Genomic DNA, 25,637 nt, shown 5'->3' on the forward strand with positions numbered 1-25,637 from the left:
CGTGCCAGCCTCCCCGTGCGCCGCGGCCCCGCGCCATGGAGATCGAGCCGCCGCCCGCCGCACAGGTGAGCGCGGCCCGGGGGTCCCCGGCGGTGCGCGGACCCGCCGCCCCCTCGGGCAGCGCGGCCCAGGCCCCGCCGGTGCCGGGAGAGGGCGGGGCGCGCGTCACGCGCCCGGCGGAGCACGTGCGGCCGCCCCGCCCCGCGGACGTGCTGAGTCACGGTAGGGGCGGGGCCGCCGCGGCCGGGCCGGGGTCAGCCGGGGGCCGCCCGCCAGCCGCCCGCAGCCCTCGCAGCGCAGGGCCGGGAGGGCGAGAGGCCGGCCAGAGCCGCCCCCGAGGGAGCGCCGGGGGCGGCGCCGGAGGGGCTGGCTGAGCCGGGCGCAGCCGCGCGTCGCTGTCCCCACGGGCCCGGGCGCTCCCGCTCCGCACTCGGGTGAGTTACCGCGGGGTCCCGCTGCTGCAGCCCGGGCTCGCCCCGGGCTGTTGCACAACAACGCAGCGCCCCGGGACGGCTTCGGGTTCGGGCCAGCCCCGCACAGGCAGCCCGAGGAGCCCGGCCGGCTGTCGGTGCGGGGCTGCGGCCGGTGCGCCCCTCGCACCTCCGGCCGCTGGGAACGCCCCTCCGGGGACTCGGGCACTGCGGGGCGGGCCGGCCGTGGGCTCTGTCGGGGCACATCTCTTGGAGGCTCGGGAGCGTTCGTGGTTTGTACTTAGTGGCTCAGAAAGCTCTTCTCTCGAAGCCCGGGGAAGTTCTGAACCGTTGTGTTGCAAACTAGTTGCACAAGAGCGGGGCGAATAACTGAAAACATAATCGAACTCCATTTTCATTTTATATAGTCTTGTTTTTCTTCGGCTTTTAAATGGAAACCTTATCAACAGAGTGTTAGCTTTAAAGAAGTAATACTTAAAGCTTCATCTCGATCTGTTTTAATTCTTTTAATACTCCAAAACTAAGACTCTTGTGTTCTGATGATCTTCCAGTGTGGGTTGGTACAATATATGCTATGCCATGGAGTTTCTTTTAACATTTTTAGGTTATATAAGTAAGTATTTCCTACAGGTAATATCACTTTAACAGTATTGGATATACCTTTTTCTGTTCAATGGACACAGTTGCTTTTCCATCTTAGGCTCTGCTTGGCCTATCTGTTTTTCTAGCTGTGTGTGGCATAGCCATGACCACTTTGCTTCCTTCTCGCTTTCTTGGAAAATACTGTAGCAAAAATCAGTTTCTTGGCCTGTGCTATGTAAATACCCTGTGAATTTGTTTTTGCCTATATTATCGAGGTACTTCTGTTATCATTCCTGAGGGACCATTGACAGACCAATTCCTGTGTGCCTGCTTTTCTACCTTCTTCCTCCATCAACTGTGACTTCTCTTCCCAAAACCTTACTTTTGTTACTCATTTGCCTGCTTTGTCAAACCTTTTCTACCAAGCCGTCTGTTGCAGTTTTCCTGAGTTCAGCAGCTGCTGGCTTCTTCTCTTACAGGCCTAGCCTGAAAAAGCATTGTGTTCTTCAGATGGCAAATAATCATCATCTTTGACGTATAGTTTTAATTGTATTTATTAAATGGAAAAGTTATGTATCCTTTCCCATAAAATGTTCACTCACAATGAGCAGCAGGGAGCACAATCTTCATTTAGCCCCTCAGATTTTGTGAGCCAACAGATGGGGAAGGATTTGTGCGCTTGTGCAAGTGCAGTACAAGCTCCTAGTTTCTATATGCCTGGTAGCAATTCTCATAGCAGTAAAGGTGAGTGTGAAGGACTGGGACTGATCTAACTCCTTAACTAGAATGTAAAAAGTCACCACCTTCTGCTACACACTTCTGTGGGAGTTAGCAGTGCTATTGCCTGCAATATTCTTGAAAAAGATATTCCCTTATTGTACACCTCTGCCTGGAAATAGGATGCACCTCTGCATGCAGAGGTGAAATGAAATGTTGCCTCTTACATGTGAGGAACATGGACTTCAGACCATCCAAGAAAAAAGTGTAATGGAACAAGTATCATGATGTTTCAAATCACACATACAAAGGCAGGATGTAGTAGCTGTTCTCTTCAGTAAATTTGAGGTTATTGAAATGGTTGCTTGTAACCTTGTAAAAAAAACAAAACCTCAACAAGTTCCTCTCTTACTAAGTTTTAAGCCTCACAACAATAAGAGAGGAAAAAGAATTCCCTTTCCAACACAGAAATGAAGTTGTGGGTTGCACTTAGGCTGAAGTAAGACTGATTGTGACAACTGGCAAAATGGACAATAACTGAGTGTCCGTGTAAGTGTATCTGTTAGGGTTTTTCTACCTAGAGAACTGTCCTGAAGAGTCTCCAGCTCAATTAAGTGTGATCTCTTCAGTGTAAAGGGCTCTAATGAGGAACTGCACATACTTTTTTTTCTTGACATGCTGCATTAGATTGTCAAGTGAGTAGATTTATTTTTTATTTCCCATAGCCTATCATTTCCACATGAGGTAGATTCTGCAGGCAAGTCAAAGAAGTACACCATTCAGGACTGGCAATAAGTCATTGCTTTTTGAGTTGGTTGATTTTTTTGGTAATGAGGTTTAATAACCTTGTTGAATAGGAATATCTGATCAAGGTATCTGTAAAAATATCTATTTATGTATCTGTGTGGATAAATTTCAATATAAGAAAACATCCACATTTCTGAGCATATTGTTATCAATCAAAATGATGGATAAGTTTGGAGGAAGTAGATGAGAGAGTATCACAACCACTTTCTTAAGTAAAAGTGATTTATTTTGACCCTCCCAGTTGTTCACCTTGTGATATCGAGCTGTACTGGTAGAGCTTTCTTTCCTTCAAAACTCACAAAAGAATATCTTTTGTTTAAGCCAGTGTTAGATATAATGCAATGTAGTACATTTGGCTGAAATGAATGTAGTCTAGTAGGAGTTGATCATGTCAATCTGTTCAGGAAAACAGCTAATTGGATGTTATTGTTAGTGTAGTAAATATCCATGATATGAATCCTGTTCTGTAGTTTCTCTTTCAAATGTGCTAAGAATTTACAATTGCACTGGAAATCGATGGAAGTGCAAGTTAATTGTCTCAGAAAATCTGAGCTTTGAAGAAGTTTGTTGCTAGCACTTGAAGTTGGAGAAGAGTTTGGCTTTGAAAGTTTGTTGGGAAATGTTTGAAAGAGACTAAACTGTAACAAAAAAGAATATCCAGTGTAAGCAGAGGACAGCTGGATGCTCTCTGTGCTTTAAAGAACTGGAGACATTTTTATAGCGCTGTGTGGGTGGTTAGGAAAGTTTGTGTACACTTCCCAATAACGTTTGTGAGCAAGAATAAATTTTGGCTTTGTCTCTTACTTTTTTCTTTTTTAATTAAAAAAATAGAGATGGTATAATAGTCATCCTGAATAAGAATGCAACAGGTTATGTATAGTCCAGAAAGACAAGGAAATTACTGAAAAAGTGTCAGATTATTGTATCTGTTGTTGCACCTGAATAGCCTTTTGTTTCTTTTACTTTCTTTACCTCTTAAACTTGCAAATCAGAAAAATACCCGTTTGATAGATATTGCTATTTCTGTGATCCTGACTGAAATGAATATAGCAATAGTATCTTGAACATACTTTGTTTAAAAAATCTGTGATATCTTTGTGGAACACGTTGGGCTTTGTGAGCTGATGTTGAGGAAAACTACAAGTGGAAGGATTTACGTGAAATATTTGTTCTAAGTAAAATCAATTCATACTATAGTTGAATTTTTCATATCTAGTTGTAAAATTTTGTTATATTTTGTCCTTTAATACAACCAAGAAAACCCAAAACAGCAAAAGCTGTTGGAATTTATCACTGAACGTTTTTGCAATGCAGTAGACTTTTTAAGGAGAGTGAAAATAGTCAATTGGAGGTTCAAAAAAGAGTGGGCTTAGGGGAGAAAGAGATAATACAGAAAGTTCAGCTGAAGACGCCAGTAAATGATGCCAGGTGTACCCATGCTTGTAACACTGCATGTGTGGTTCATCAGGAAGAAGGAATTAGATTGATTCTTGTATCCCAAACATTACTTTCTTCTTTTTCCTCTCCCTTGCAATTATAAAGATACGCTTTAAAATGACTAAACCATTCACAATTAGGCCACTTTGCGTGATGTATTTGCAGTGATTGTCTTGGCTGAGGCTGGTATGGTACAAGTCCAGGCAGTAACCTCTTGGGCATGAATTAAATATTAATCCCCTGCTGCTTGAGTTGCAGTGCTTGAGTTGCAGCCAGCAAGAAGTCCTGCAAAGTCTCCAGGTTAATCACCTGGTTAAAGTTTGCCTTGGCCTCCATCTCATTCCAACCCTAAGTAACCTATTATTTTAATATAGCACATTCCTAGAGACCTTGAAAGAGTTTGAAATATGTTCAGTTTTCTGATACAGTATATTATACCAAAGTTAAACTTTGTACCACAGAATACAGCTTTAGGTGAAGGGGAAAGAATATGACACAGTGGTTAGATTAGTCATTTTCAGCAATAAACTAGTTTAATGGCTTTTGAAAACACTTCATCTGCTACCTATGCAAGTCTTGTCATATAGACCAGTGAAAAATGATGGAGGAGGAGCTGGAAGTCATGGCTTTGAATTTGTGTTATCCAAGGGTGACTGATATACAGTGAACTGAAATGCTGCTCAAGACTGTTCAACTGTAATACTTTTATGGCATATTTGTTTTATTGAGGTAAACAATTAAACCAGCCGGTAAGAACTGAAGCCAGCAATGCTATCTGTGGTGGATAAAACTGCTGAAAACCATGGAAGGCTTATCTGAAACAGATACTGGCAAATACATTTCAAGTAAAGATAGGCATTGTGTACTTTCAGCTTTCCTACCCCATAACTGCCTTCTGTATGGGAAAAACAAGGCTAGTGACAGTCACGTATTAATTGGCAGCAGCAAGAAGTCAATTGCTCTTACAGCACTCAAGTTTTTCTAAACTATAAGAGCAGTTACTGCTCTGTGAAGCAAGTGCAGGAACAGCTCTGTCTCTGGGTATTTTTTTTGTTTCAGTGATTTTTAGATACGTATTTCTTAATTTTTCTTTACAACTTTTTAAAATAAGGAAATTAAAAAATACATTCCCTAGCAGATTCTCTTCATTTAATATTAGTTTTACCTTGACATGCATATGCCAACATTTCAAATAGAAGCAAAGTGTCTATTTCAAATAGAAGCAAAGTCTCTCAGAACCATCCATTTAAATTAAATATTAATTTGGCACCATACATTTATCTTTACTTGCTGTTGTTACAGACTGCTTGGTTACTCAAATTAATATTTAATTTAAAAGTGTTTAATTATTACTTTGGAGAAGAGCATTTGTCTTCATCCTATGAAGGATCTTCTGTTATCTGTCTTTTGCCATTTTGAATTCTTGGTGAAGTATTTGCTCTGCTTTCTTTAACTGACACATTGATTTTTGAATGTTATGTGTTGATACATGGGCTTTGTGTTTGCCTTTTAATTTTTATGTTAATATTCGCTCTAAAATAAGTGTTTTGATACATTGTTCACAGAGATCTTAGCAAGCTATTAGGAGATAATAAGAGTGCTAATTACTCAAGTTAGCATTATTTTATCAGCAGAGTATAACTCCTGCTCAGTAGTAGATTACTAAACCCTAGCACAAGTATTCATTGGCAAAGCTCCAGTAGGATGGGTATAGCTGAGAAATAATACTTACGTGAGTGCAATTTATACACTACAGATCCACTTGAAGTTTTTCATTATATCAGTTCATATTTCTGATTTGGCCTGATTAGTTGCAGTTTTTATACTGGGAATAAAATAGTGTTTATTTTTAGCAAAGTTATTTTTAAGGTACTGTAAATGACTATTAATTGACAGGTTAACTAAACCATTTCAAGAAGTATACCTTTGTTGTTAATGCTATTGCAGTACTGAGGGAGTTGACACCACCCAATCTTGTACGTCTTGCAGTCTTAAGACTTTTAGTCTCACTTCTGCAGTATTATTATGAGTAATTTTATTAAAAAAGAGAAGAGAAAGGAAAATAAAGTTCCTTTAAGACTGATGTTGCAGCAACAAGTTATGTAAGACCAGTTTGAAACCATCTCTTTAAAACCTTTTAAGGAAGTATCTTCTGCTTTGCTATGAAATGTAAAGATATCAACTTTTCCCTCCTTGTCCCCACCTCTCTCTTGCAGTTTCAAAGTTTTATTGCTGTTTGCTGTATTGATTTTACATGCTGTCTCTTGTAAGTATAACAAAAATTCCACTTCTGGAGACAGCTTGGAAAACAAAGTTTGTGTACTTGGGAAATTGACTCAGAAGGAGCTTGATTGATAGCGTGCCTTTAAGAGCAGGTTTGTTTTATGATTAAGGGTGTGTCTATTTGCTGTGTTTGAAATTAATACCTACAAAATGTTGAAGCAGTGACTTTTCAACAGCTGAATTATGTGAAAAGCTGCCATGACTTTGATTTGCTTCCTGGTCAGGTCATGACCACCATTTAGTTGTAAAGAGCTATGATAGAAAGATCCTGGGGGGTTTTGCTTGTTTGAACCCTTGTGGTAAAATTAATATCTTCCTACCTATTGCTGTAATTGGAGTGGAGCAATTCCTGTACTGCTTGGGCTGTTGGAAGATCCCCATTCAGAATTCCCAGGCAGCACGTGGTCAATGCAGGTCTGCTCCCATGTAAGATGACTGGTTTTTCTGTCTGCTCTGCAGCTGAGCATCTGTGTGTGGACACTTGATCCTTTCTTCTTTCTACCCTTAGGAACTGTTTGTTTGGGTTATGTGCTGTTGGGTAAGAAGACTGAATTTTGTTATAAATCAGGGTATTTCCAGTTAGATTGCGCGCAGTTATGTGACCAGATGACACAATCATCTGGGTAGCAGAACAATGGGCAGGAGAGGGTGGCAGGGATGAGTGGGTGGCTCTGAAGGTTGGTGCAGCTCAGCTCAGATGGGTGAGCTTTTCAGATGCTTCATGGCCAGAAGGAGAACAGGGAGACTGTAGTGGCAGAGGTCATACAAGACGTGTCAGTACGAGTATTCCACCCCAGCTTGTTACACTAATGCTTGTCTTCACCACTATGACAGAAGGAGTCACTGATAAGTCTGCACCAGTGCAGATAATACAGTCATTAAGTGCTCTTGAAACAAATGTACTGTAGACCCTGATGCAATCTGCTATGAATTATTTGACATGAGATGCATGGACATGTTTTCTGTTTTATAATACTGAATTATATTCACACTTGGTTTAATTTCTTCTACTGTATATGAGTCTTCAGCAGATCTGTGTCAGCTGAGGAGTTTCTGGAAGATTGTCCCGCTGATATTTGTAAAATAAATCAAAAAAATCTGAGTAGACTTTTAAAGCAAATAGGATTTAAGATACCTAAGGATGAAAATGGAAGTCAGTAAATAATAATGCTAGTGAAATAGCATAATTTGAAAACCAGAACTTATATTTGAAACTAACCTGTGACTTCTAACAGCCGGTCTTCCAAATTATTTAAATTGAATTCTTTGGCTATGGAAGTGCACATCATATTTCTGTGTCTCATAGATGTGTAGGTTGTAACAGAGAATTACAGCACAGTGACTTATGATACTGTGCTATTTCAGTTTTAGTATTTGAACTAGAATATTATCAGGTCAGTTCTTCAATTAGTATAAGTTGTTGTGACTCAGTGAAGTGTTGTAGTGCTGTGGAATGTTTTATGGCTCGATTTGTGATCCTTTATCATCTACCACTTCAGGAATCTTGTCTGCACCAACCACTCTTGGGAATCCTTGCTCAGCTGATAAACAGTGTGCACATGTCTAGACATCTCTCAGAGTTTCTTTTTGTTGGCAAAATGAAGAATGGAAGCCACTTAAATAATGAAACAGTTGAGTGCTTTAAATTATTCTGAAAAACTGTTACTAAGGTCAGAGCCATAGAATTATTTTAAACTCAAAATGAAGCTTGGGATGGGAGTTTTTGGTGAAATGTGGATGTATGAGGCAGAGATGATGAACAAGGTCTTATAAAATGCAACTAGTAATAACAATTAACAGTTCATAGCTGAGTCAATGGGCAGTGATTTACCCTAACTGTCTTTCCGTGTCTGAATTAACTGTGTTACAGAGAAACCTTAGAATCTTGCAATTTTTTTACTGATAATTTGCTATAATCTCATTTTTTCCTAAGTATTTACTGAGGCACAAGGAAGAAAAGTGTTTTGGTCAACAGAAAACTGCGTAAGATCCAAAACTGACATTTTCTTTGCATTCCATGTTTTTCTTAATTTACAAGTGATCTTAACATTTTTGCTCAACAAATTGATTCTAATTATATCTGGAAAGCAAGAAAATATTCTGTAATGTCTTCTGCTAGAAAAATCAGCTATAAATGCTGATTTTAGAAACAATCTGCTAAATATAGTGTACTGTAATATACTTGCAAACTGGATGCCTTCCTCCCCCTCATATTTAATATTATCATGCCTGCAGTATGTTTACTGCTTGTGGATGAAAAAGGTATATTGACATGCTTATTATTTGTGGCAAGTAGTTGTGTTTTGGCTGTCATAGGTGCTGGTAAAGTGTATGAGGGGACACGTCAGGGAATGGCCTCTGCCTTGATTTCTTAGGTACATCTACCTACTTAATCAGAAGGCTGAGAGAGACATCCTTGTGATAATTGGGTGTGTGGGCTATGAGTGTCCTGTATACTCCAAGGGGACAGACACGGAAGAAGCCCCAAGGGAAATGGTGGGCAGTGGAGGCTTTTGATTTAGATGGAAGGACGCAATTACTGGTAGTTGAGTTTTGCAGTTTTGTTGTTCTTTTGAGGATATTGACAATTACTTTGGTAAGAAGTATAAAACCATTTACCTACTCTGATTTATGCCTTGGAAGATGAATTAGATCCCTTTGCTTTCAGAATTAATAAATTTAAAAGTGAGGGCTAGATTGCATCACACAGACAAAGCTTTAGTTTTGTACCCAGTTGTTGTTCAGTTCCTCAATGGGCTTACCTTTTTTAAGTAAAAGCTGTCATTGTGTACAGAAATGATAACTTACATGTGGATGCCTGACACATTGGCCCTTCTTGAACTTTCTGATTTAGTTGTTTAACTTTACAGGACCTTCACATGGAAGAGCTTCCTGAAACCTTTGTGGGGGCTGATGACTTTTAGAGGCTTGCTTTTTGCTGAGAAATGTGTGAATTACAAGTGCTTAAGACAATGAGTAAAATCTACCCTTGCCTCATTCTATGGAAAGACAAGTCTCACCTACATAATGGTGTGGCTAGAGGAAGGGGAAAAGCTATACAAAGTCCTTTCATGCAAATTAAATAACGATTTCTGTGATGTTTCATGTCAATTTAGGGAGAGTGTTTTTGGTCATCAGTGCACAGATGAGTGGTATTATTATTGACTGAAGCTTTTTTGTAGTATGTCACTAATGAAGGCTGTTCATATTGTCAAATAAACCATTTAACCATAGATTACTTGTTTGGAAAGATACTGTCACCACAGTGAAAATGTGCCTCTGGGTCTCCCTTTCTCCAATCTGTTATAGTCCTGTACTGCCTGGTGGTGACCAGTTGAACAGCAATGTAATTTTGGCCTTATTTCTGGGTCAGTTTTTTTTCTCCCCTTTTAGAAACTAAATAATCTCTCTAATTGTATTAGAAGTTGAACACTCAAAAAAATTCACCCTGCTTATTTAGTCAGAACTATGGACTGACACTGAATTCACAGCATTATCTATATGAATTATGTATGTGAAAAGAGCACATTAATTGCAAGACTGACTCACAAAGGTGTTTTAACAGCTGTGCCCCACAGACTGCAGTGGGAACTGAGTATCTATGTACTCTGCCAGATGTGGGCACATCACAGATCTGCCCATATCTGGAGCAAACACTATTCCCTGCAATATAACCGTATTCTTAAGCTTTTAGGCTTAAGACTGTGCTCTAGGCTGATTCGTGTGGAATTTCCTTGTGCAGCCTTACCAGGTAAGATGTCTGTGCTTCTGAAGGAGGGCTGGTAGATGTGTGCTGGCAGGACATGTGGTGAACCTCATTGCTTTGTAACCCACCCAGACACTCTAGTTGCTTACTGCTGTAGTTTGTCCACAAACAACAAAAACAAAGTAAGTTGCTTGTGAGATCAGTGAGATGGAACTTGTGGAAACGTGCTTCTTGTAGTACTAGAGCACAGCAGTTTCCACGTCCAGGCTGTAATGACCCATCTGGTGCCTGTCCCTGTAACTTACCCAGCCATCAGCAAAATGCCAGCTAGAAATGGGGGCTTTACAGTAATATCCCAGTGTGGTGAAAATGTGTGGTACAAGAAAGATTCTAAATAATCCTGGAGAATATTTTTACCCTCAAACAAATACACGGTTTTCATGTTTGGTTTGAAACATGCTTTTCTAAAAAGTGTGAAATCAAAATAGTGGCTATAATAGGTTATAACCCAAGGTTAATACAACCTAATAAATGTCATTTGCATTTTTGTTCGGTTCTTTCCTCTGTTCCTATGTTCATCTTTTCTTGCTTCCTGATTTGTTTCATTGGACATACGAATGTGCTGTAATTTGACTGGATCATGTTTCCCAGATGACTGAGCCATTATTATAAACAAGTCCTCTTGTGGATAAACTAATGAGTATCCTGTGGCAATGTCCACACAGAGGACATACCTGGCTGACTACTGCAGGATAGCTTGAAGATACTCATTTAACAGGTAACTGTTTTCCAAGTACTGTAGGTTCAATATAGAAAATAAATTGGAACACAAAGGCTTTTGTATTCCTGCTGTTAAAAGATCAGTATTTTACTTACATTATTTGTTTACATATGAGGATTTTTTATTGTATAAATGACGAAATTCAATAAATGCCCATTGTATTATGATGCAGTTTTAACTTGAGAGGAAGAAAATCAAGCACAGATAAAGCCATTAAGAAATCTACTTCATTTCAGGAAAAGCTGGTCTATCTGAGATGGCTGCTATTTGAATACTTTTCAAAATGGAGTTATGTGGTGCAGCACCTTCAGATTAGACAACAGCTAGAAAGTCAACCGCAACAGAATCACCCACTTTACTTGCTGAGGCAACACAGCAGTATTTTGTTGATGTATCAAGCATGTAAAAACAAACAGACAGACTAACCCTCTCATAGAAAACAATCTTGTATGTTTGCCAGCCTCCTAATTTCATTGTGCAACTTGTGTAATAGATTGTAACTTGAATATATATTAACCTTGTGTGCTTATTGACTTAATAATTTTGTAATGCTGCTGATGCAAGATAAAGAGCAAATAGCTCTGTTAAGCTGAAACAGAGAATCAGACTTTGAGTAGAAGGGACCATAACACTACAACCCAAATACACTGTGGAAAAGTGAAAATTGGATTAACACAGTATAATTAAGACTGGAAAGAGAAGAACGGAACCCATCTAAGTGAAACGGCAAAGTTCTGAAAACATGTACGACTCATTGCTTTGGATACTGATGTTCCAGAAGGCACTCCGAGATGTCAAGAGATTTAGGACTAAGTTTGAAGAAGTGACATGACACCCTTGGCCATTTTTGGCTTGTTCTTAGCAGTCAGGGTAGCACTTGAAAATATGGGCATAGTTCAATTTATTCAAGAAAAATTCACTGTCAGCAGCTCACTATGTTAGACCTTACCCTGTCTTTTCCTTTCAGCTAAAGCAGGGGAATTTGGAGCAAATACAATGCATGATAGATCTAATCCTCAATACTAGAGGATAACTTTGGAAAAATCGGGTATTGGACAAAGAAAATAAGTGCCAGTGTCAGAATTAAGATTTTGCTTTCTGTAAGCTGTGCAGATGAGACGGTATTTTTGGTTGGTTGGTTGGGGTTTTTTGGGGGGGGGGGGTGATTTCTTTTTTTTTTTTTTTTTAAATCTGTTGAGTCCTGGGCCCATTCAGCCCCTCTGTATTAAACTGTATTATTATTTTAAAGTTACCATCTACACTATGTATTGATTAAACAATTTAGAAAGCACAGATACTTCTGGAGTATCTGAGATTGTTTCATGTTCTGTCTTCTGCAAAAAGATCTGCAGCACTGAGCAAGAATCCCCTGATCGGTTGTACCATAAATGGTCACCTCAAGGCAGACCAGATGTGGTGGGAAAAGGATATATATATGTATTTCTGACTCCAGAGATTAATGAACCAGAGAGGAGAATGTCTCTCCTGCTGCTGTGCCCCAGGCTGGAAGAGAGTGCTGTGAGGCTCTTGCACACAGTCCGTGTTTTAAGGAGTAGCAGGGAAGTAGGGATTGATTGATTTTGCAGAAAAAAGAGAAAACTTACCAAAGAGAAAAAGTAAACTGCTTTATGTCATTCCTTTTTCTTTTCTTTGCTGTCTTTCTGATGAAGGTGTTTTTCTCTACCTGCTATGGTCTCGCTTACTGTTAGCATTAGGATTTTGCAGTTTTTGGAATTGAAATAAAGTTAGTACATTAATGACCATAAACAGCCTACAACAGCTATTTTTTATTGCAGTTACGTTCTTGCTCTTTTTATGTTCTTCAGGCTTAAAGAAACTTGTCTTTTCACTATTATTGGAGAAATATACAAGGTATATGCTTTCCCTGGCAGTTTGGAAAGTTTGCTTGCCATGGGGTGTATTTAAGAAAACCATCATGTTGAGAGCTTTACAGACCTTACAGACGTAGCCTTTGTTGAAACCATTCCTGGAAGGTGCTGCTTCAGGTGAAATACTAAGTCATCCACTGCTCAGAGGAGATGTTTCTGGTGTGAGGGTTGGGAGAGTGGGTGAGTAGTATCCAGAATTGCTAGGCAGAGCCTCTCCCCATTTTTGTCAGAGTAATGCCCAGACAAGGCTTGTAGCGAAGCTTTCTTAAGAATGCTGGACAATCCAGCCAAGGAATTTTTCCACTAATCTAATTTATAAGAGTAGATCCTGGCAATTTGGCATTTATTAGGAGAGCATGCTGGAATACAGTGGGAGGTACAGTCTGAAATATGAGATGTATATTAGGAAAAAATAGAAATTGGCCTACACACACTTAACATTTCAGGAACTGATCTTATCTGTCTCGCTGGAGACAGTAGAATGTCCAAAGACACATGGTCAGCGTGGACAGCATATTTTAACAGTCTTATTTATGTAGACATGGAGTGAAAATTGTCTTGCAACATCAGTTCTTTAAAGCTAGGGCTTTTCAACTCTAAGAGTCCTTTCTTAGGTTTAGCCTGCCAGGGCTTAAAAAATGTTTCCTGATGCAGGCATCCAAAGACTTTAGGGCCAGGAAGGGCAAATAGGCATCAAGGAGCAGAAGCAGGCTGGTGTAGTGTTAAAACATACTGGTTTAGTGTGAGTCCAGTCACACCATACCAGGCACAGGTATGAAAGACAGAAAAAAGACACCCGTTAAACTCAAAAGCACTGTGTTTGCTCCCAGATTGCCTGGAAGGTCTTGGTGAAGCATGTGGGACAGCAGACAGCTCCACAGGGCAGTCAGGGATTTGACCTTGTATATTCACAAATCACAGGTTGCTGTCACATGGCTTTGTTTGACAGCTGTCTGTTCTGTCACGCTTCCAAACCCTAAATTCAGGCATCTAAATTTGCTATGGTAACACTCTGCCTTGCAGTGCAGATAACTTCTACCATTCCCTTTTCTCCATTCTTCTCAATTGTTTTTAAAAAGTTTTGATGTTGGGCTAACTTCATCTGCTTTCTGTGCTTTCTCTCAAGTATGAGGCTTATGTGTCCAGGATTTTTTTCTGTAATTATAAGCTGTAAATAAGTAACTTACCTTTAAAAAGATTTAGAAAACCAACCACTAGTTATGGTGATGACAGAGATCATCTGAAAACATTACATGATTTTTAAATAATTTTTAAAAACTACTTGAACAAGATCGGTTCCTCCAGCAAATAATGAGGAAAAGACATTCAGCTGTTGCTTCCACTGTGCTTTTCTTAAGTGGTGAGATGTGTCCAGCTCCTCTTGCACTTGCTTTATTACTTTATGGCCTCCTTTTCATTCTTGCCTTGGAGTATCTCAGGTCCTTGATCCTCACTTCCTACACTTTTTTTTGAATAAAGCAAAAATGTAAGGTGCTTTTCGTTCATTCATTTGCTTTCTGGAAAAGAAGTAAGAATTGAAGGATACTTTGCCATGTCTGTTTCTGTGAGTAAGGTATGGGAGTGCTTTCCTGCTCCTCATGGGATGTTGATCTGAGCTCCTTGCTGGATGCAATAGCCATTGTTTCTGTTCCTCTTTCACTGACTCATGCTGGCATGTGAAATCATCTGTCTCTTTGGGGTTAGATGCTAACAGATCACGGGAGAGGAAAATAAATCCTTGTCTAGTGAGCGGTTCTGCTAGTGTTATCCCAGTTTATGTTACAAAAGGCAGGACTTTAAGAAGTGAATGCACAAACCCCACAATGTGCTCTGTATCAAGGGGATAGCTAGTAATGGGTTGAAGGTGCTGTCTGAGATAACAGATTGTTTCTCTGCTGACACTTGGGCTGCTGGATCGTTTCCATTCTACCAGTGCTACCTGTAAATGGATTATATTCCACACAACACCAAAACCAGTCAGATATATGAGACAGGAATAAAACAAAAGATTAACATTTTGTTTAAACCACAAAAGTCAGTCTATGAAAGTAACATGAAAACAGGGTCGCTTTCCCTTGTTTACCCTTCTGCAAATGTTTGCTTAGGAGCAATAAGAGTTAATTGTCAAACTTTACAATGTAGTCAGAGATTTTCTCATAAAATGTATAACAGACTTTGCCCAGATGGCAAATGCTGATATGTAAATCCAAAACATGAAAATTTCCATTGGGGGCCAGATGGTGGCTTAATGTGAATTGTTTAACATTTATGTTTATCTTATTAAAAGTGCCTTTATATGTCCAAACTAAGCTATCAATGTGATTGGAAGAGCATATCACTAAATGAACAGAAAAATCAAACCATCAGTACAAGGCACCTCCTGCTTACATGGATCATGGGAAAGCAAAGCATGTCGTCTGTTGAAAAGTTCTTTTTCTGCCTACAAAGTTATGAAGAAAATATAACCAAAATTAAATTACTGTCTGCTTGGGGAAAATATTAAATCCATATTATTTTCCCAGAGGTTAAAAATGTTGGACAACAGTAATACCCATATTGAATACTGTAATGTATTTCCCCTCAGTGTAGGTGTTGGTGTTCAGCTCTAGAGGCGACGGGGAAGCATTGTGGCTGCAATCCCTCCTGGACCAGGCCCTTCCTCCTCCAGGGGAGGCCTAGCTCGTCCTGCGGCCTCTTGGCTCTGCCAAAGCCATCGTTTCCTCTGATGCAATTCACGGAGTTGCACAACGGAGGAAAGAACAAGTGGGCGCTTGTGGAGTCTGTCACATGAGGCCGGTGCCTTTGCAGTAAATGTGTGATATTAAGGGAAGTGGTTAGCGTGGCTCTGAAGGGCAGCAACAAGCCCTGGGTCAGATGAGTCTTTCACAGGACTCTCTGTGCACGTGGACTCCAGACATCAAAGACACAATTACTTTTGGGATGCTTTCCCAGTAGAAGGGGAAAAATGCTTCAGTGATAGAGTGCCTGCCTGTGTGGATACCTGTGTGTATGTGTGTGATGCTGTTCAACAATGCAGAGAAATAATTTAAAGAGGAAGGTTGAGGGGAGGCTGAAGGAACAGTATTGCAAAATGTTTGCTTTAGACTGAAAGTTTTTTTAAGAGTTCTTTGCCATTACCTTATGCTGGTGGTTGTGACTCCTTAATGAATCACTGGTCAATGTTGACTCCGTTAACTTTGACCTGAGGCTTTGGACTAATGCCTAGAATATTTTTTTTCTTAAAAAGGGCAGTATTACTAAAAGCATTGGCTGAAATTATAGATAAGTGTTAAATGGCAGGTTAATATTTAAATCAGTGTGCTGTTTGATACTACATATCAGCATACTGACCAGAAGAACACTTCCTCCATGTAGCCTATTTAAGGCTGAGATGTAATTACTTGAATTGTTATTCAAAGTTAAGGCTAATATTGCTGTATTTATGTAGAACTTTTCAAATTGAAAATAGGAGAACTCCTTTCCAATTACATGGTGATAATAAAAAAACCTCAACAACAGACAACAAAACAACCCATGCTCTTGGTTTTTAGTGCCACAAATACAACTACTAAATAGAATAAATAAAGATGCTCCCAAGAAGCATTGCTCTCCAGGGTAGCTGTTTGGCAAAGCTCAGCCTTTTGCCAGAGATAAGACATTGGCCTAAATATGGTCCCTTGAAAAATAGTGACAGGAGCCAATCAATGCTGTCACAGTTGTCAAACAACAGCTGAAGATCCTGACAATCCTGATAAGTATGGAAACATATTCATTCAAAAAAGAATCCTGCTTGCTGAATTGACTGCTACGCACACACAGAGGCAGTGCTGTACAGCCACAGCAATTTCTTTGGTCAGCTGGTGTTATTGGAGAGATCTCATCCCACAACTGAGGCAGCACCCAAAGCTACTTAACTTTGATAATGAATATTGCCAGTAGAATGGCTGAAAGAAGTAATAGCTGTGCCATAAGTTTTTGCACTAAGGCTATGTGAATTTTCTTCCTAAGGAAAATGTGTTTTGCCTTCTGTAGCTCTTTTTTTCCGTTCACTTTTGTTTTACATGATTTAAACTGAAATTGAACACCAATTCTGATATTTTTGTGCTGCAGTCTGTTACAACTCATGGAGGAAAACAGCTTTCTTAATTCACAGCTTTGTGCATTATATACACACATCTTTTGATTCACATTTTTAATGTTGCTTTGTAAATGAATAATTCAGAAGTGAGCCCTAAAATCCAGATCCTGCAGTTTTATCCAGAACATATTGCAAATGCTCAGAGACTAGGAAACAGTTTTTGGATCTGCTGCTGCAGGAGACAGTGAGCAGCTGGTAAACTACTGGCCCTTAATGAAGCTGTACCATATTGCAATATCTCCAATTACTGCAGAACTTAATTAGTTCATTTTACTCTGCCAATCTGGAAAGACCAAACATTGTCTTGGGCAGCCACTGTAATTATTTCAGCTTCTTCATTGCTGGCCATTAAAGCTGAGTTTGGTCTCTCCCAGTAAGGTATATTAAATGGTTTTTTTTTTTTTTTAGATTTGGGAGTGCCTGCATTGTGTTACACCCATATATTTTATGTAACTACCCAATTTTATTAAAAAGTGATTTTTTTAGTTATTAGTATAAGTCATTCGTGCCATATGTAAATATGAGTGCTAATGGTACAGAATTTTTAATAAATAAATGAGAGAACTGAATTGGTTTGTTCAAATGTGGACTTTCCCTAAAGCTTTTTGCCATAACTGTTGTATATAAGTGATTGTTTTGAATGGCAGCATGAGTTGGCATTCAGGTTATTTTGCTTCTTTATTTGAAAATAACCTTTCGAGATAAGGGAATGTTTTAATTTGAAATGATGGCAAAAAAATTGTATCTTGGGTGTAGAGCTGCTAAGTGAACCAGAAAGGTTCTGTTTAAATGAAATGCACTGTTTGGTGTATTATTTGTAGTGTGTTAGTCTGGTGAGGATGCCCAACACTGAATGTTATTTTTATGTGCTGCCCCAAAGGGTAATTTTCAGCATAATGAAACATGACGTAAAATCCAAACTTCCATGCACCAGATAAATGCTTGGCACTTACCATCTGAGAAATGTGGCTACCAAGTATTAAAATTCTGTATCAACAGACATACATATTGATAAGTTTTGAGTGTTATAAAGAAAATAGTCTCAACTTTAGCCTGTAAAAATATTGAATATTTGAACAGAAAAAACCCAAAACAATCCACTAACCCTCTTGTCCCTCAGCCTCCAAAAAAACCCCTGAAGCAATAAATTAAAAGTAATTGTAGCCAAAGCAAGTAGTATTAACCGATTGCTTTTTCATAAATAGCAACTGAATTTGTCTTCTGAAACACTACAGGTGCAAGGGGTAGCTGATTTCCAAGAAATTAAGGTCATTGTTAGCTGTCTGATAATGATGAACTCGGTAATGAACCAGAGGCCAGCTGATTAACTGTATTTGAAACCCTTTGAGCACTGTTTATATTCAGCTACTCCAAACCAACCACATCTAGAACATCTAAGATTTAAATTACAATTTTTCAATAATAGTCTTAATAATTGTGTTTAGTGCTACAGTGATGTTACATCACTTGGTGTCTTTGAAACTACGTTGTCCTCCAACTCTGAAGCTCTGTTCTGCTGATCTTTAAGGTTAATACCAGGATGGAACATAAATATTTTAAAATACATTTTGCAGTATGGCTATTTTAGTTACTTCAGAAAACTGCCATCATGTTTTTAGTCAGCTTTTACAGTTTTACAAAATCACATGAAAAAAATTTACATGGTCAAACTTTTCAATTTCTCTTCTTTCCCCTAAAATGACTTTCTTAATGTGACACAATTCATTCTATAGCTTAATGTTTTCTACAAGTTAAAAAAGAATAATATATTTATCCTCTAGCTAGTTCATGTAATACCTTACCAAATGTAATAAATTCTTGGTTTCCATGAGCCTGTGTGTGGGCCACAGAAACCAAACCATCAGTTCACACACTTCAGGAAGGTCATATAGAGCCATATTTTATTTCAATAATTTTGTAGGATTAAGAGAATAGGACTAAGTTACATGACTCCACCCATTTGACACAGAGGTTAGAAGCTTTGCTATTGTTCTAAACCAGTTCTGATGGGGAGGACACTTGCTTAAAAAAAGCATTTCTGTTACAGGACATGAACTTGATTGACATCCTTTGGAGGCAAGATATAGACCTTGGGGCAAGACGTGAAGTTTTTGATTTTAGTCAACGACAGAAGGAGTATGAGCTCGAGAAACAGAAGAAACTTGAAAAGGAAAGACAAGAACAGCTGCAAAAAGAGCGGGAGAAAGCCTTGCTGGCTCAGCTGGAATTAGACGAAGAGACAGGTGAATTTGTTCCTGTGCAGCCAGCTCAGTGCATTCAGTCAGAAAATACTGAGCCGCCAGTTGTTTTTTCACAGGTAAACTCCAATATGTGTTTGTGAGTGTGTTTAACCCTTTTTCCATTCACAGAAAGGCATAATGCTAGTGGCTGCCTAAAATTAATTTGCATGTGTTACTGTAATGGAAGATTCTTCAGTTATTCAAAGATGCAGTGACTTTTTTTCATAACTTTCCTATTTAGACCACAGAGCCTTCAAAACCAGAAGCAGAGGCCTTGTCCTTTGATGACTGCATGCAGCTCTTGGCAGAAGCATTCCCATTTATAGATGAGAATGAGGTAAAAATGATCAATACAGCAATTTCATGGGTGGTCTTCTACAGGGTCAGTCTCATGTCTTTTCTGAGTGAGATTTGTCTTCAGCATAATACTAATTTGTGGTCTGATTGAAGTTTTCTCCTCAAGCTGGCTCCAGCTGGAATAAAGCAGTGTGGTAGGCTTGAACTAGTGCTGTGTTTGGAGGGAATGGAGTGGTTGGTACTCCTGTGTTCCTCCCGCTTCCGAGTCCTGCAGCCAGGGCTCGGTCTGTCAGGCCAGCTGGTGCAGCCACCCCAAGTTCTGCACACAGTGGTCGTGGGCTGCTCAGTTTGTGACAGTGAGCTCAGCACAGCTCTCTGGATTAGTGCCTTCAAGTTGATTTATTTCCATCTGCTGACCCAGACTATTTGATGTGCAAGGATAGGCCCTTCACCAGGCAGTTTCTAGATTTTTTTCCCCCTCCCCATTTCTTTCCTTAATATGGAAACACCTTTCATGGGAATATTTTGATATTATCCCATTGTTTACAAAAATGCTTTTCTTAGGAAATACCCGTCTGTTCTGCAGAAACTCTAAAAACTAGATTTTTGCTTTGGAAATGCAAATCTGTTTTTTTGAGTGGGGTTTTTGTGTGGTCGGTTTTTTTGTTATTGTTGCTTTATTTGGCTTTTTAATTTTTATTTTATTTTATTTCATTTCAGGTTTCTTCAGCTGCATTTCAGTCATTGGTTCCTGCTCAGATTGATAGCAACACAGCCTTCGTTTCCTCTGATCAGACTCAGCCACCTGAATCACCTGATCTAGTTCCACCCACTGATGCAGAGAATATGCAGAACATAGAGCAAGTCTGGGAAGAATTATTGTCCCTTCCAGAGTTACAGGTTAGTGTGATAACCACCTGAAAAATGAAGCATGGTATTTTGGAAGACTGTGGTATTTTGGAGAAGGCAGTACAATAGTGTTTGAACAGATGGTGACTATGACTGTTGTGTTGGATTCTGCACCTATAGGGTGCCTGTAATTCAATATAAGCTTTAACTTTTTCAAAAATAATATCTTGAAAAACCTGTAGAAAGAAGGAAATGAGTTGTTTATGGATAGGCCGTAATAAAACACACTCTAACTTCTCAAACAGAACTTCCTCATGTTTAGCAAGTCATTGTTTGCCTCTATATGCAACTTATTGCAGCGTTATTACATCATTAAAATTTCAGCTGCTTAAAAATGGACACTTCTGAATTATGGATCTACAACAGGAATTGTTTTCACAAGCACTGTAAATTTTTTTTTTTTTTTGCAGTGTCTCATTGTATGAATCGTTTATAGTTACTTTTGCATTCAGTTTTCATCTAAGGAAGAGGTTTTTTAAAGCTGATAATAGAACATGTATTTAGGTACATAGAAGAGTCAGGTATATTTTATATAAATGCTGCTTATATGTGTTCAGTAAGAACTACTTATGTAATGTACAAAATTCGATATTCCAAAGGAACAAAAAAGTTACTTTGCTAATACAGAGGATATGTAGGGTTTTTTTAATCCTATCCTTATATTTTTATTTATATTTTCTTTAGATTTGACTATAAACGAGAATAAATTTATTTTCAAATATGTTACTGTAGAATGTCACCATGCTCCAGCACTATGCTGCTCTACTTTATGCTATCAATACAAGAGATGATTGCTAGGTGGAATGCCCGTAAATCCAAATCATATTTCAAAAAAATAAAGTGAAAATTTGTAGGAATTGTGTTTTTTCTGTCACTCTGCCTTTTCCCTTCATCTTTTTATATTTTTCAATTTTTTTTCTAGTTTCCTAACCTTATTACTGTGGTAGGCTTAAAAGCCCCACGTAAGTGGCAAAGGCAATTGGCTGTGAAGAGGGAGCAGTGATGGTGAAAAAACATTAAGAAACCAAAACAAAAGAATCTTGGAGTAATTCTGAATAGTAATTGAATAATTTTCTGGGGAAAAAAAGGTGAGATAATTAAACTGAGGGCACTGTCTTTTAGAAATTAAGTTTAGAGAAATGGAAAAACAGAGCTCTCACATTGAAAACCTTAGCTTAAGCCTTGAACAACCTCTGGTTAAATAATCAGTGTGTGGGTCCTGTTATTAAGAGAAACAGAATCATTTTGGTAACTGCCTAATTCCTTGGGGACAGCAGGCCTGCTTCTTTCAGCTTCAGTTAAGAAACTTCCACCCCATTGGAAAGAACGTTGATCTTGTAGCCAGTGAAAGCCCATCAGTGCAACAGTCTGATGCTCACACTGGTGTTAGCCAGCTTAACTAAAAGTATGAGGCAAGTTGTTTGCCAGGTTTCATGTTAAGTACTTAGTTCACCAAGAATTTCATTTCTCTGTGCTGAACAGCTGCTTCATTCAGTAAATCCTAAAAGAATCTTGGTTTTGAGGAAACATAACATGAAACTAAGAGTCCTAAAAGTAATTACTTGCTAGTAATGCTCATTGAGTCTCATTCAGGAATTTCACATTTACTATACTCGTGCCATTCCTAGAGTGGTGCTTGTGAGAAGTTCAGACCTGGCAGCTCCAGGATCCACACTAGCAATTACCAGAACAGGAGGTCTCCATGCATCTTTCCTAAAGCGTTGCAATGGGTCTCTTCAGCAACTTGCTCTGAGTTTGAGATGTTCTACTCTCTTTATCTAAATAGCTTTGTCCAGAACAAGTTGCTTTGTGCTCATGTTTTTATATCTGTCATCTTCCTAGATTGCCTCTCCATAGTACAAGTGTGCTGTAGTCATCTGGATTACAGCAGTGTTGTAATACCCCTTTTATGTGCGTGCTGATTGCTAAAATATTTAATGTTTGGAGGTTATAGAAAACGAGTTTATCAATTGGAGATGTGTTTCTCAACTTCTCCCTTGCATTTCCCATCTAGTGTCTTAACATTGAAAATGATAACCTGGCTGAGGTGAGCACAATCACCAGCCCTGCTACCAAGCCAGCAGAGACGCACAACAGCTGCCATTACTGCAGCTCATTACGTGTGATGAAAAAGGATGTTAACTGCGGTCCTGATTTCCTGGATAGTATTGAGGGTCCCTTTTCCAGCATTTTGCCACCAGAAGACACCAGCCAGCTGAGTGTGAACTCTTTAAATGACACGTCCCCTTCCAGCTCTGATTTCTGTGAGGATTTCTACACCACCTTTATCGATACAAAGGCGAATGGTGACGCAGCAACGACAAACACTATCAGTCAATCCCTTGCAGAGGTTCTGAGTGAACCTATTGATCTTTCTTACTTCTCACTGTGTAAAGCTTTTAATGGCAACCTCTCAGGGACCGGACCAGAATGTAATGACTCTGACTCTGGTATTTCACTGAATGCAAGTTCTAGTATAGCATCGCCTGAACACTCTGTGGAATCATCTGCCTATGGAGATAAGACTTTGGGTTGTAGTGATTCTGAAATGGAAGACATGGATAGTGCTCCTGGAAGTGTGCTGCAGAGCAATGCTAGTGTGCACTCTATGCAATTCCAGGATCAAGTGTTTTCTTCCATGGGGCCAAACACTCAAACACCAAGTTTGCCATGTACAAAGACACCAAAGAAAGAACCCCCTGCTGCTCCCGGCTACCCCGAAGCTCCGTTCACAAAAGATAAACCTTCAAGCCGCCTGGAAGCTCATCTCACAAGAGATGAGCAAAGAGCAAAAGCTCTGCAGATCCCTTTTCCTGTTGAAAAAATTATCAATCTCCCTGTTGAGGACTTCAATGAAATGATGTCTAAGGAGCAGTTCAATGAAGCCCAGCTCACACTTATTCGAGATATACGGAGGAGAGGCAAGAACAAAGTGGCTGCTCAAAATTGCCGTAAAAGAAAACTGGAAAATATAGTGGAACTGACACAAGACTTGACTCACCTAAAAGATGAGAAAGAGAAATTGCTTAAGGAAAAAGGAGAGCATGACAGGAGCCTCCGCCAAATAAAAAAGCAACTAACCACCTTATACCTCGAGGTCTTCAGCATGCTACGTGATGAGGACGGAAAGCCTTACTCTCCTAGTGAATATTCACTGCAGCAAACTACAGATGGCAATGTCTTTCTTGTTCCTAAGAGCAAGAAGTCAGGGACTAAACTTTGAAGGGCAGTACGGCTGGCTACTGTTCTTTACTATTTTTGTATCATTATCCTGATAGTTTTTACTGTGAGGTGGAATGCAGAATTAGGTAATATTTTTCAAATCTATGCAATGATAATTTTAAAGTTGTTAATTAGTTTATGGAAGATGCAAGTGGAAAATTAATAGTGTAATGCAGATGGATGTATGCAAAATTTGTAATCTCACTTTTATAACAGATGTTTCCTTCTTATAGCACCACTTTGACTAGTTTCCGTATATATGTAAATATTTAAAGATGCCATATTTATATACTGTTCCTATCTATTGTTATATTCATAGATTTATTTGATATATATATAAATGATTTTAGCCTTCTAAATATAATTTCTTGCAAGACAAACAGGTTGGCTTCTGATACTTTTTTATAAATATGCAATAGTATGTTTCCCATTTTTCTTACACATTTATACTTGCTTTATATTTAATATATTATTTCAATTTAGTATAAAAGTTGACAGTGTTTGATTTTGCTTTATCAGTTCATTAAACTTTTTAAACTCTACTTCACATGCATGTTTATTTCCCTAAAGAAGAGAAATCCTCACTAGTTTTCCAAGGCTAAGCCTTCATGTAACAGATATGCACAATAACCAATTGCACAGCCTTGTCAGCATTACTAATGCTTCATTCAGCGTAATTTAAACTGTCATTTGGAAAGATCACGTAGCACAAAGTTTCAAATCTCTGCTAAGTTTACATTTTTGTTTTGCTCTTTGAACACTACTTAAATTTGTGAGATCTTCCCTCCAAAGGCATTTAAAATCAGTTAAGACATTGTCAGCATTATGCCTTTTTCCAACTAAAATTTCTGTACATCTTAGAGTAATTGTTCTAGAAATACACTCTTGTGTCTCGGATCAACAAGCATCACTTGTCCCTGCTGTTACTTTGGTGCTTAAGGAAAACAGCATACTAGCTGCCAGCCAACTGCACTGTTTGGAATCAATGCTCAGTGAATTGAAAAGTGTTGTGGAGTTTAAATTATGATTTATAAAAGAATAAAAATTGGGCAAACAAATAGCATTGTTTTGTTTACTCTTGAAAGGAACTCGCTGTACTGTGGATTTTTTCAGTACAAAAAATGCATGATTTGTAAGACACATTGTTTGTGAACATTAAAAACCATATCTTCTTACAAAACTTCTAAAAGGCATGCTTAATCTGAAGTGAGTTTTTTCCTGCTACTTATGCTCTATATAATTTTAGGAGTATTTTGTCTATTGCAGTATTGTGCATGACTTCATTTAAGTAATTGTAAAACCCAAGTTGTTTTGCAAGACCTCATGGCACATCTGTTAAAAAGGACAGAGATGCTGAGAAAGGGTAGAGTAGGATCCACAAAAATTGTTTAATACTACTGTAGGAGAGTTTAAAGAGAGACATCAGATTAGGAATCCAGCCTTCCATTAGCTCATTATTCACAAAGTTAGAGTAATGCCAAGTAAAATGATACAGTTGCTGGTGAGTTTAGTCTTGAGATTTTTATTTCCCAGACTTTTTAACTGTGCTGGATTTGCATATCCATCAGAAAGCTTCCCATGACTGCACATGAAAGCTAAAGGAACAATTTTAGATTATCCCAATTCCATACTATATAATTTTTTTTTTTAACCTTCTGAGTGTCCTCACCCCTCCCCCGTGCAATTAGGAAGTACAGAAAGCCACAGTCCTGACAAGTATTATTGTGCCACAGGATGCTGTGGAAGGGCTCCTGTTTTTCAACTCTTCTATGCTGTTCGCTGCTTTCACACAACTCCTCAGTGACTCCAAGCCCTCTCACCTCAACAGCAGTACTAGTTTGGAGGCAACAATTATGTAGTTTTGTTTTTCCCTGGATGCACAGAATTTCAGATGCCCTTTTATTGTCGGGCTGGTCACAGTAGCATCACTCAGTGTAACTTCACAGTCAGCTTTTACTTTTATTACCCCACAGCCTTTGTCACCTTGTCATTTATCTTCCTGCAACTCAGTAACTGATTCTGAATAGCAGAGGTCTCCCCAATACCTGGTGCAAACACACACACATACACACACTATCCCTCTGCAGTGCAGTCTTGGCTGAGTAGAGCAGGAGCAGGAAAAGCAGAGCAGTAACAGCTTCCCCACAGAGATGGGTTTGCTTCGGGGCAGTGTAACACCAGGAACCATGATCCTATTA

General features: G+C 39.0%; 1 protein-coding gene across 6 annotated transcripts; it reads left to right on the forward strand.

The window, feature by feature from the left end:
• On the forward strand, nucleotides 1–24,614 carry NFE2L2 (nuclear factor, erythroid 2 like 2). 6 transcript variants are annotated; one of them, XM_029959517.1, is made up of 5 exons: nucleotides 1–65; nucleotides 18,819–19,088; nucleotides 19,253–19,348; nucleotides 20,029–20,208; nucleotides 22,232–24,614. In XM_029959517.1, exons 1-5 carry the CDS (start codon nucleotides 36–38, stop codon nucleotides 23,438–23,440), a joined length of 1,785 nt encoding a protein of 594 aa, XP_029815377.1. In that variant the 5' UTR covers nucleotides 1–35; the 3' UTR covers nucleotides 23,441–24,614. The 6 variants fall into 6 exon arrangements, with proteins under 6 accessions (XP_029815377.1, XP_029815378.1, XP_017927333.1 ...); XM_029959518.1 differs by lacking the exon at nucleotides 1–65 and adding an exon at nucleotides 365–434; XM_018071844.2 differs by lacking the exon at nucleotides 1–65 and adding an exon at nucleotides 681–703.
• Nucleotides 24,615–25,637: the final 1,023 nt, after the last annotated feature.

This window comes from Manacus vitellinus, unplaced genomic scaffold (genome assembly GCF_001715985.3).
Source record: "Manacus vitellinus isolate BGI_N305 unplaced genomic scaffold, ASM171598v3 scaffold_20_pilon, whole genome shotgun sequence".
Taxonomy (NCBI): domain Eukaryota; kingdom Metazoa; phylum Chordata; class Aves; order Passeriformes; family Pipridae; genus Manacus; species Manacus vitellinus.

What these genes read in the sequence shown, in the direction of transcription:
- NFE2L2 (XM_029959517.1), top strand. Translation starts at nt 36, where the DNA reads ATGGAGATCGAGCCGCCGCCCGCCGCACAG. An exon ending in AGCCGCCGCCCGCCGCACAG is followed by an intron (nt 66 to 18,818) that starts GTGAGCGCGGCC and finishes TTTCTGTTACAG; the next exon opens with GACATGAACTTGATTGACAT. An exon ending in CATTTATAGATGAGAATGAG is followed by an intron (nt 19,349 to 20,028) that starts GTAAAAATGATC and finishes ATTTCATTTCAG; the next exon opens with GTTTCTTCAGCTGCATTTCA.